The sequence below is a fragment of the Clytia hemisphaerica genome, unplaced genomic scaffold, assembly GCF_902728285.1.
Source record: "Clytia hemisphaerica strain Z4C2 unplaced genomic scaffold, Clytia hemisphaerica genome assembly, whole genome shotgun sequence".
Lineage (NCBI taxonomy): Eukaryota > Metazoa > Cnidaria > Hydrozoa > Leptothecata > Clytiidae > Clytia > Clytia hemisphaerica.
Genome location: NW_027104531.1, coordinates 247,699 through 260,225, shown reverse-complemented (window position 1 = coordinate 260,225; position 12,527 = coordinate 247,699). Strand labels below are relative to the sequence as shown.

Below are 12,527 nucleotides of genomic sequence, written 5' to 3'. Positions count from 1 at the left end.
TCCCCTGGGACAGGTAAGATGGCTCTAAATACCCCTAAAATCAAATTTGTAGTTTTTATGACGTCATAACTCCAGCTACCATTTGAAAATTTTGACTTTTTTGGAAAATTGTATAGTTTACTGGCCATAGTTTCAGAATCACCCAAAATCAATTCCTCATTTTGATTTGAGAAAGCATGGTTCTATATCAAAAAACTTTTTAAGTGCAATGCCCAAAAATGTCAAAAACTTCAAATTGGCATAAATCCGCCATTATGGATTTTCAGACCAAAATATTTTGGGATTCTACTCAGTTCATTGTACTTAACAACATATCCAAAAATGAAAAAAATCTAAGTTTCAAACTATTGGAACTGCCCCAAACTGCCCCATTCTTAAAAAAACTGGCTCTTAAAGGTTGTTTCATTAGGTTGATTTTGTAAATTTTTCTAGTTAAAGTTTAGAGAAAAGAAATCTCATTCATTCATTCATATCCAACGAAGCGACTAAGAAAAGAAGCTTTTATAGCTGTTGTTTACTTTTTGATTAGCTACCTGTGAAGTCGGGTAACTTGCACAGGGGCAGCGGCTCCATTTTGAAAGTGGTAGGGCCATGGTTTAGTGTCTAAGGAGGTGCCACCATGGTTGGCGCCGACGGGAGAAATTTTTGAAAATTAGCCCTTCTAAGTCCTAAGACTGCCTAGCTAAAACAGGTCTTTTTTTTCAAGGTTTTTACACAGAATTTAGCTGAATCAATAAATTTTCTTTTTGCTTTGAAAAAATGTGGTTGGGCCAACGCCTGGGTGCCCCCCCGCTGCCGCGGCCCTTGTTGCATCAGTGGATGTTACTGTAACATGCATAGCCCTCAAATGACTGACCAATCAAAGCAGCAAAATTTCAAAACAAATGAACTACGCAGCTCTACTCTACCATTTTTGTTTTCATTTAACTTTGTATTTTAAGGACCAGCCCGGTCATTCATTTGAAGGCTATGCATGTTAGCCTCCACTGACAACTGATGCAAGTTACCCGACTTCATGGTAGTAGACTACCGTCACCGTGTGTGAGATCAGCTAACTTGCATCAGTTTGTCCGCGCTAATAATAAGCAACATGTAACTAAGGATCTCAGGAAAGCTATTATGCTCCGTTCCCAACTTAAACGCACTGCTAATAAAACAAAGAATCCTGAGGATGTTGCTCGTTATAATCGTCAGAGAAACTTTGTTGTTAATAAAAATAGGAAAGCTAAGAAATCTTTCTTCCTCAAAAATGACCCAAAACAATCTCCCAAGGGATTTTGGGACACCTTTAAACCTTTGTTTTCAAATAAGGTCAATATTGCGGGGGAAAGAATTCAGCTCGTTGAAAATGGAAGTATTTTATCTAATGACTTGGATATTGCTGAAACTTTCAACGATCATTAACAATACTGTTACTGACAGATTGGACGTTCCAAGTTGGAACAATGTTACAGGTGAAGGCTCTGATAGTGTCAATTCCGCCATAAATAAATTTGCTGATCATCCAAGTATAATCAAAATTCTTGAAAAAAGGCGTGATGTTGATAAATTTGAGCTCTCACCTGTGACAAATTCAGATATGCTTTTAAAAGCCTTAAATCATCTGAATGAATCCAAGTCAGTCAGTGGTAGCATTCCTACTAAAATCATAAAGTTAGCCAAATTTGTTTGTGCTCCAACTTTGACATCATGCTTCAATAACTCTCTTCAATCTCAAAACTTTCCTGACAGCTTGAAGCTTGCTGATATAATTCCAGTCCATAAGAAAAACAGCAAACATGACAAGGATAATTACAGGCCCGTCAGTCTCCTCCCATCTCTGGCTAAAATCTTTGAAAAACTTATTTCAAATCAACTCAACACCTTCTTTGAATCATTTTTCTCTAACGGACTCTGTGGTTTTCGTAAGCAGTATAGCACGCAGAGTGCTTTACTAAATATGTTACGAAATGGCAGAATTCACTGTCCAAATCAAAAAGATTGGAGCAATTCTGATGGATCTGTCTAAAGCCTTTGACTGTTTGCCTCATGATCTTCTGATCGCAAACTTTATGCATATGGATTGGATTGTAGAAGCCTAGCTTTTATGCAAAGTTATTTAAAAACAGAAAGCAAGGGGTCAGAGTTGGTTCATCGTTCAGTAATTGGCTACCTTTGCTATTTGGTGTGCCTCAGGGATCTATTTTAGGACCTATTCTTTTCAATGTTTTTATCAATGATTTGTTTTTCTTTGTTAATGAAGACGACCTCTGTAATTTCGCTGATGACGATACTCTGCACAAAAGTGCTTCGTCTCTAGATGAGGCCCTCGAAGCTTTAATTCTAGACCTAGAAATCATTCTAGCTTGGTTTAAACACAACTCCCTTGTTGCAAATCCAGAGAAGTTTCAGGTGTTGTTTCCAGGCACAAAGAATGCAATATAGTTTTCAATGTTGGAAATATTACATTAAAGTCTTCCGAGAGCGTGAAACTGCTTGGAGTAACTATCGACAGTGGCCTCACTTTTTATAATCACGTACAGGACATCTGCAAAAAAGCTGCACAGAAGACCAAAACTATTTTTAGAATTAGAGCATATTTAAAACCAAGAGCAAGCAGATTTATTATTTAATAGTTTTATTTATCTGCTTTTAGATATTGTCCTCTCATCTGGATGTTTTGTAGTAAATTGGCTCACAACCTTCTTAACGAAACTCATTGTAGGGCCCTCAAGGCTAAGCAAAATTCTACCAATCTTAACTATGATGAACTTTTGAAGAAAGCTAAATGTGAGTCAATCCATACTAAAAATCTCCAGTTTATGCTTGTGGAAGTTTATAAAAGCGTCAATAAAATCGGCAATAAATTAGGCTGGGACCAATTTGAATTCATCCAAAGTCATTTAGATACGGATGAAGATGTAAATGAAAACAGGGACGACAATTCCAACGAACGTCCTCGTCTTCGAAGAGGCGCTCAAATTAGACTTCCACTTCCCAGGAACACAGTTTGCTTGAATTCCTTTAATTTCCGAGCTGGCCAAGCTTGGAATAGACTACCGTTAGAATTCAAAACTATTGAATCGTTGGCTGAATTTAAAAGAAAAATTATCAAGGCCAAAATCTATTGTTCATGCAAACTCTGTTCTATATTCTAGTATTTTTAAATTTTAAAATATTATTTACTATATAGTAAATATTCGAATGTCATGTTGGATTTAATTAGTACTTGTAACTATTTTTTATTACCAACGTTAAATAAAGAACAAATAAATAAATAAAATAAAATCAGTGGAATGAAGCTAACATGTATAGATAGCCCTCAAATGAATTATTTGACTGGTCATATTTAAATACAAAGCAAAGTTATATAGCAACCCTCGACATGGCCCGAGAATTCTTGGGCCAAAACACTTTTATTGGAATTCGCGTAAAGCCGGAGTATGGCCCGAGCTGGCCCGAGAATTCGAGCCGTGTTCGGGCCACACGCGGGCCAATTTTTGAAAACATGATTTCAGGACTGAATTTTTTTAACATTTTCTTTAAGAAAAACTTGGTTTCTCTTAATTATATTAAATATATGAATGTTGTAAATTCATATAAATAAAAAATAATAAAAAACAACAACATTTAAAATTAGCAAAAGCTTTTCGGTCTTTCCATCATCAGTGCTATAGAATAGTAAAATTGAAAATCAAAAAAGTTACAAATTTATTCGTCTAAAATCATTAAAAAGTAATAAAAGAAAGCTATTAAAAATATTAAATGTCTTATTTGGTATGAAAACATAGTTATAAATATATTAGGGTGGAAATATTTGCTATTAAATTGGTCCTGGTTCTAAACTGAAGCGTGTCCACGAGAAGCTCGTAAAGTTTTATTGAGCGATATAAGCAAAACAGACAAATCTTATTTTGTACTATTTTGTTTGACTGGACGACATGCTGAATCAATTCAAATATGGAATCTTCTGACGCAGACACAAAGGTATAGTTTGATCAGTTTACATTTTAAGTCTTGCCACCTATTTTTATCTTGCATGTTTCATATATTTGCCTTAAAAATTTATTCAATTTGCCAAAAAAAGTATGAGGAAACTCCTTTGTTTTTGATTAAAAACGTGTCAGAAATTCACACACATTTTCCCAATTTAGACTCAATGGACCCAGCCAGACAGGCTTAAAAAAGCCTTGACTCGGGTCATGTTCGGGCCAAAAGAATTGATAGGGTCTCTCGGCCCGAACATGACCCGAAGAGGCCCGAGAATTCTCGGGCCATGACGAGGGTCGTGTTATATATCAAAACAAAAATGGTAGAGTAGAGCTGCAAGCGGGGCTGCGAAGATCATCTGTTTTGAAATTTTGCTGCTTTGATGATTGGTCAGCCATTTGATGGCTATGAGGACGTCCCTTCCAGCGCCTTGCTACGGAAAGTTCCGAAGCTCTTCCGGTGCTTCCGGAGCAAGTGATTTTTAACACATTAAAACCGTTTCAACAAAAATACGCCATTTTTTGCTCCGGACAAGTTCACCTCCACTGATGGATGCAAGTTACCCGACTTCATGGTATAAGGCAGTCTCCGTCTATATATTTGTTGTGCATATCACGTCACTTCTATCATTTTTGTAGTGTTAAAAATGGTAAATAAATACTTACTTTTTATGGGACAAAATAAAAAGAGAGCTCTCTTTACCACACAATTGGTAAAACCCCCTCTCATTGATTGACCATTTGATATACTTGATACTTGCTTTTAAACCATTTTTAAAAGTATAAAGGATGATAAAATAGTCAATGTCTTCACTATAAAATGAATTTCTTTAGTTTAACTAACTTTATGTAACTAACCTTGAATTTGGGATAACTTGCATCAGTGGAGGGAAACTTGCATAGCCCTCAAATTAATGATATTTGCGATGTTAGCTTTTTTAGGCTTATGCAAATAAATGGATAGAAATAGAAATAGAAATAGAAATAGAAATGACCTGGCCGGCCATTACTAGCTGTATTGTATAAGGGTTGCGAAGCAATCCAGACTCCACGTATTTTACAAGTTGCTAGCGAAAATAATAGGCACTCTGACAAAACCCCAAAAGAGGCAGGGTCGTAAGCCTTATAATACCCAACACAAACCCAATCCACCAATTGATCTTAATGGTGACATATGAAACTTTTGTTTAAAACATCAAAGATATTTTCAAAAACATTTTCTAGCAGCTAGAGAATGACTCTCCAAAATCCTCTCTATCTGAATCCCAATTCATAATAATAATCACCATTTTTAGGGGTGTCCTGTATTTACCCCTCTATTTTAACTGTCCCGTAATTACTCCAGGTTACTATACAGAGTATAAACTCACCTTTTGAAACGATATAAACTTCATAGGATCTATTAGAGGTATTCTTTATGGGGGCTGCTTGTCTCTTTATCTAAGTATCTTATGAAATGTTTAAATGGTGTCTGCTTATATTTATTTTTTTTAATCATAACATAACACCTACCCACTTCCTCCTTGAAATCCTTTTCATTACACTTTACTTTTAGTATTTTTAGGTATTAGATAATATGCTGTTATTAAAAGTACTATTATCATGGCATCAAGAAGCAACAGAAGAGGAATCAACAAGAAAAAGAATTTTGTGAAAAATCCAATTCATTCTGACGTGGAAATCATTGACACAAAACTTGACAGTGAAAGTCAGATATGCATCATATGTAATTTGTTGATGAGGAATCCAGTGCAAGGAATCCCTTTGGTGGAAGATGGTGAATCTTGTGGACATCGCTTTTGTAAAGCTTGCTTGGAAAGATGGCATAAAGAATGCAAGTAAGTATCCTCTGTGCGTGTAAGTGTTTCATATTACGAATAAAAGCAAGTAAATCTCCCCAAGGATTGAGTCTGATAATTTGACGTTTGATAAATAAACCCAAAGGATTTTCCCCGGGCACTCGATCTGATGACTGCAGTATGGGAAGAAAATTAGGGTTTCAAAATGAAACCCTCACGACGGTTCAGAGAAGATTTAGAAAATCTCAAAATAATACACTTTCTTGGAAACTATTGTCTGTTTTAAGGGCTCTGACCATAGTGAATTTTGATATTTGTCATGTACAAAATATAATCTTCTGCCTGATGTAGCTAACAAAACTTTGACATGTTATACATTTTCTGTTAGGCAAACTATCCTTGAGTCTGAAAATTTATGAATCGCAAAGAAAAAATTTGATGAAGAAGAAAATGAAGACTTTTGCGACGAAGAGTATTTCAACTTTGAAGAGCTTAGTTTTGTCGAAGAAGAAATATTTTGAAAAAACTTCTGTGGTAGATGGTGTATCCTTTACAGAACTAATGTAAAAATATATTTTTGGAAAAGTTTTCTAAAAGCTTACTTGTCTCAAATCTTGAAAAAAGTGCTTTTTGACCTATTTTTCATCCCAATTGTTCATAGAAAAACAGCTATTACTTTTGATGCATCAATTTAGAAAATTTTTCTGAAGAATTTAAAACAGTTCAACTCTTTGTGGACAGTTTGAAACAATTTCGAAACAAAAAGCATAATTACCCATTAAAACTTAGTACTTTTCATAAAAGTAGGTGATGCAACATATTATTAACGTCTTTTTAAAGTTCATAACGTCAAATTTGTAATGAAATTCTTAATTACTTTGATGGAATTTGATCAAAAAGCAATTAACAGGCAATTCTTTTTTTAAAAAGTGTAAAGGAACCTGAAACATAACTTTTATACTCAAATAACAAAATCAATTTTTTGATTATGGTCAGAGCCCTTTAGAATGGACAGATTTACTAAAATTTGCCAAAGCGTGCTTGTGTGGAAGACTAAAAAACGTACCCTTAAGGACCGCTCACCCAGGTTTTTCACATCCTGTTTCATGCTATTTCTCTTCTTTTAGGAGTTGAAATACTTTTTTTTTTTTAGTTGCCTTTGAATTTCTTTCTATTATAATCAAAATGCATTATTTCACTATTTCAGATACCCTGAATGTCCAACTTGTCGACAGCTAATCAAGGTATGATTTATATAATAAAATATTGTTAAGGCGTATAAATGTATGGTTAAAAGGATTATCAGATGATTTTTGATATTTTACAGTCTTTACGTTGAATTTCTATTGTTTTCAAGTAAAAATTTGAAAACTCAAAGTCGAATATCTCAGCTTTAAAAAATAATTGGGTCTTTGGAGTTGTTTCTTGGGACCATACTCTACAAAGCCAAATCGAAAATCATCTAATAACCCCTTTAGATACATTTTGTATATGACTTCCACTTCTCTTTCAACAGGCAAACAAGCCCCCTGTATATTTTATCTCTCAAGATACATCAATCTCCAATAACAAAGTGGTTTATTGATTTAAAATATACATATTAAAGTAATAAAATTTCTTTCCTTTCCATTTCCTTTCCAAATTCTTTTCTTCTCATAGGCGTTCCCAGATGCAGCTGTTGAGCGGAAAATACTTGATCTGAAAATCAAATGCACCAATTATATAAAAGGTTGCAAGCAAAATATGGAACTCCGTGACTTGGAGGTACTTAATATATTTTTTTCAAGAGAAAAAAACCCTTTTTTACTGGGTCGCTAAGTGCACAGAGCCAATGTTCGCTGAAAGATGTTATATTTTGAACAGGCTTTGAATTCATAGGGGTTAAGTCTCTTTTTTGGACCTACCTGGAGGCTGGAGGTCCTATAAATTAACCTGTGTTCGTCCGTTTGTCTGTTATAAACTTTTCTCGGGATTGAATTATAGGAATTTTGTGATTTTTGGTACAAAGATGCAAAATGGCTATTACCAAAATGTGACGGAGCCCGATTTTCGAAAAAAAGAATTTTGAGGCCAGTTTGAGCCTTAAAAAATGCCCAAAAAAAGGGTTTTTTGGACTTTTTTTGGTACCAACTTGCAAAATTTTAAATTTTTCGTTTATAAACAGGTTGGTCCATAAAAGTATCGCTTGTTATATGGAGAAATCGATAATGTTGCTTGAATAATCTGTATTTGTAAATCCATAATTATAGGAACTCGGGTAATTCGAATCCCATACAGAGTACTGATTTTGCCACTTAACAGCAGATATGATAAAGAAATTGGCTTTTAAATTTGCACTCCTAAAAAAAAATTGTTGATATTAACAGAGTGTATTTCCACCAACTTCAACCATTTTTAGGCGGAGAAAGAAATCTAATCTGATTTTGAGAAAGGTGTTTCGTTTTCCCTAAATTCTCTGCTTTTATAGAAACACAAAATGCTTTGTGACTATGAAGAAATACATTGCACTCTCACATGTGGTAAAAAACTGATGAGGAAAGAGGTAATAGTAATAATGATCCTGCATAATACACTTATCGGATTAACGATTCGGCGGTTTTAAAAATTATGGGAATGAGCCAAAGATCAGTACAATGCTTCATTATACATCAAGCAAAGGTTTAAAGACATTTTGACTGAATACAAAAAAGATTAAACTCTGGAAACGTTCGTAAAATAAAAAAATTAAATTTTTTTTGAAAAATTATGAGAAAATTTCGGAAAATCAAAAAAAAGTTCTGAAAAAGATTAATAAATAAATGATGAAAATCACTAATTTTGGTACAAATGTACTAAACAATTTCTTAAATTTAAGGCTAATTTTTAGTAGATTTTAAAGTTTTTTTGGGTATACCACCACGTCACTAAACATTATGATTTCCAAGATTTTAGTATGACTGGTTTAAAGTTGCCTTAAAATGTTAATTTTCGTATAAAAATGTCAAAGGGTATTTTATGCTGAAAATCTTGGTTTTGTGGATTTAATTTCTTTGTTTCTGACTTGTTCAAAGAAAGCTGTACGGCTATAACAATTTAATTGGTATTAAAAACTATAAAAACACTTTTGATTCGATATTTTTTTGTGTTTTTGTTTCAGATGGAAGACCATGTGAAGAACATTTGTAAGGAGCGTCTGAAAGATTGCCAATTCAAAAATATCGGATGTACTTTTAAGGTATGATTTTCCATACAAGCATATGATTGGTTGTGAGCAAAACAAAAAAAAATGCGCAGAAACCATCTCTTTTTGTTTTTTTTGTCTTAAAATCTCTTTTTGTTTTGCCAACATAACCTCCATTTGTGAAAATAGTAAAAATGACTTCTTTATTGGACGTATGTGGTGTGCTTATTCAAGTATGGTGGATTTTGAAATGATGCTGAGGGGGTTAATCGAAAGAATCCTGCACCCCGACCGAAAGTAACTGTAAGTGTAACACCCCTACGTATTCATTCCTCTTTGATTATCACTGGAATTAACTCCATGTGGTTTTAAAGAACGACAAATTACGCATGCGTGTTACAATGCAGGATTCTTTAGTGAAACAGACTGATAATTAGACTAAATTTGGCGTTTTCAAGGTCATTTTCAAAACACATTCAGAAAATTTCACTATTTTTTTGTCTCGCAAAGTTAAGTATGTAATAAGTTGAAGTATTTTTTGACTGTACATTAAGTATATTATTCTCAACTTCAGTTGAGCTACAATCTGACAATGTCTGTGTGTGTGTCTGTGTGTCTGTGTGTGTGTCTGTCTGTCTGTCACAAAAACTTTAGGGCAGCCTGGAGACTTCAAAAATGCTTGGATTTGGCTGAAATTTGGCACACTTGTTCCTTGGGTGAATATCTGGGGGTGTTTTTTTCATTTTTCAAAATTTATGATTTTTGGGGCCTGGGGACGAGTTTTCGCCAAAACGAGGCTAAAACTTTGGGGCAGCCTGGAGACTTCAAAAATTGTTCGATTTGGCTGAAATTTTGCACACTTGTTCCTTGGGTGAATATCTGGGGGTGTTTTTTTCATTTTTCAAAATTTTTGATTTTTGGGGCCTGGGACGAGTTTTTTTCGCCAAAACGAGGCTAAAATTTTGGGGCAGCCTGGAGACTTCAAAAATTGTTCGATCTGGCTGAAATTTTGCACACTTGTTCCTTGGGTGAATATCTGGGGGTGTTTTTTTCATTTTTCAAAAATTTTGATTTTTGGGGCCTGGGGACGAGTTTTTCGCCAAAACGAGGCTAAAATTTTGGGGCAGCCTGGAGACTTCAAAAATTGTTCGATCTGGCTGAAATTTTGCACACTTGTTCCTTGGGTGAATATCTGGGGGTGCTTTTTGCATTTTTCAAAAATTTAGATTTTTGGGGCCTGGGGACGAGTTTTTTGCCAAAACGAGGCTAAAGCTTTGAAGCAGCCTACAGCCCTCCAAAATGGTCGGATTTGGTTGAAATTTGGCACACTTGTTCATTGGGTAAATATCTGGGGGTCTACAATTGGGCCTATGAATATGAGAAATATGATTGAAATTTTTTTTGTGTTCTCTATACTTCAGGGAAACCCATCATCACTGAAAGATCATGCTCTTCAAGCTACCAACAAACACTTGACACTTGCTATTCAATCACGTGATCAAATTTCAGCCAATCAGGAAAAGAAGATTGAGGTATTGCAACAAGAACTCGAAACATCTAAAAAACAAATAAAAGAATTGAAATGTAGCAACAATGAGAAATTAAAAACGTTGGAAAATGACCTTTGTAACCAAATCAAATTGATGGATGAGGGAACTATGTCAGATATTGGCGTTCTGCATGATGTCAACAAACACTTGTCACTCTCAATTCAATCACGTGATTTAAGTTCAGCCAATCAAAATAAGAAGATTGAGTCATTGCAACAAGAACTCAAAGCCGTAAAAAAATCAAACCGAGACTTGGAAACAAAGATGACGGAATCGAAATTTATCAATGAAAATCAATTAAAAAAGTTTAATAATGACAATAAACTGGGTTTCATGGTGGAAGACTTAAACGCAAAAACAGATAAATTAGAAGATGGAATGGATACTAATTCACAGCGCTCTCAATTTGAGATTAAGATTATAAAGAAGCTGATGAAAACTCAAAATAATTCTGTTGATTCATTAGAAGAGCGAATGGAACAACAGGAAAAAACATCGAGACATCTTTCTGGAAAGTTAGATCGTGACAAACAGGAGTTTGCAAGAGAACAAGAACGTATCAATACAGAGTTAAGATGGAAACAAAAGGAGATAAATCAATTACGTGATGAGCTAACCAGCTCTAGAATGTTTATAAAATTGAATGCACTTTTTGTTTTTCTGTTATTCTGTTTCATTGTTTGGGTTTACAAGGAATCACTAGATGCTGTTAATGTGTACAACCAATCTGTTTCACAGAGCAAAAATCAAATCCTTCAATATATAGATAATTTATTGTCGGATCGGAGTAAATTGCCAGAGCCTAAAGACTCTAAGAACCCTAGAGACTCGTTTGACCAGAGATTTGGAGCATTTTTTGCTCTCATCGTCATGTTGTTCTTCTCTATCATATCAGTGCTCTTCGCTATCATATTAGCACCATTCTACCTGCTTTTTTTGGCATTAATGGAATTAAAAAAGTACATTATGGAATATGTTTATCAATAGCAGAACGAAACCCAAATTAAAGGATTTAAATTAACTGTTGCACAACCCGTAGACCACGATTCATGAGTTGTTTGCTGTTTGTTGACTCCAATTTTGTTTTGGTTTGCGATAATTGAACAATTGTTTTACATCGGTTCATTTCAAATACCAATTAAAGGTTTTGTTTTTACGTAAGTGTTCCCGTTTCATATCAGACACATCTTTCATATCAGGACAGTGTCTTCCTATTGTTATATTATAACAATTATATGCTGATATAAGCAAAAAACTGCTTTTCTTTTCCTCTTTCTGACCAATCTTGCTCCACATCTGTGTCAATCCACTGTGAAAAAGGTTGTGAATTAAAATTGACGAATAAGCAAACGATATCACTCTTATGTAAAAACAAAACTAACGATGGCCGAATGGTCAAGACGTCAGCCCCTGAGGCCACGGTTTGTCGGTTCGAATCCCAGTTCCTTACAATGTGCCGTTCAGTTTGGTTACTGGGCTATCCACTTTAAGTATCGACACTTATCTATACCATCCCCATGCTACAGGGATCCAATACGAAAAATAAACTCTCGTCATTACTAGGAAAGACACGATAATCTCTATAGTTTTTCGTACGTTTTTTCCGTCAAAACCGGTCGAAAATTGACTTTTAAGAGACTCCCCTTAATAACCGAGGTCGTGAAACCTGGGATAAATTCTTGACAGGAATGGTATCAGGATACGAGGATATACCCCCCCCCCCGATATAACATACCATTTAAACTAAGGAGCTATTTTTGCTTTTCAAAGAACAAATCACTAGAAATTAAAGAACCAAACAAAAAACACATAAAAATCATAAACTTATTTCGTAAAAAAGTTTTAACCCCCATTGTATAACAAACCCTCCTAATAATTGAGACTTTTCGGATCCCCCTTACAGGATTGTCTAAGAATTTGAAGCCCAACCCTAAACAAAGGGGGGGGGGTAAAACTTTTCAGTACGAAGTCGTTGATATCACCCGGCCGGTGATTAAACCTTTACTATTGTACTACGGTCGCTACTATTATAAGTCAGTCTTGATTTTTT

At 34.7% G+C, this 12,527-nt stretch overlaps 1 protein-coding gene across 3 annotated transcripts; it reads left to right on the top strand.

The window, feature by feature from the left end:
* The first annotated feature begins 3,541 nt into the window (after positions 1-3,541).
* On the top strand, positions 3,542-11,733 carry LOC136822409 (TNF receptor-associated factor 6-like). Of its 3 annotated transcripts, XM_067078664.1 has the most exons (6): positions 3,542-5,806; positions 6,975-7,011; positions 7,427-7,531; positions 8,235-8,309; positions 8,904-8,981; positions 10,349-11,732. In XM_067078664.1, exons 1-6 carry the CDS (start codon positions 5,571-5,573, stop codon positions 11,462-11,464), a joined length of 1,647 nt encoding a protein of 548 aa, XP_066934765.1. In that variant the 5' UTR covers positions 3,542-5,570; the 3' UTR covers positions 11,465-11,732. The 3 variants fall into 3 exon arrangements, with proteins under 3 accessions (XP_066934765.1, XP_066934766.1, XP_066934767.1); XM_067078665.1 differs by lacking the exon at positions 8,235-8,309 and having other exon boundaries at positions 10,349-11,733; XM_067078666.1 differs by lacking the exon at positions 8,904-8,981.
* The last annotated feature ends 794 nt before the right edge of the window (positions 11,734-12,527 follow it).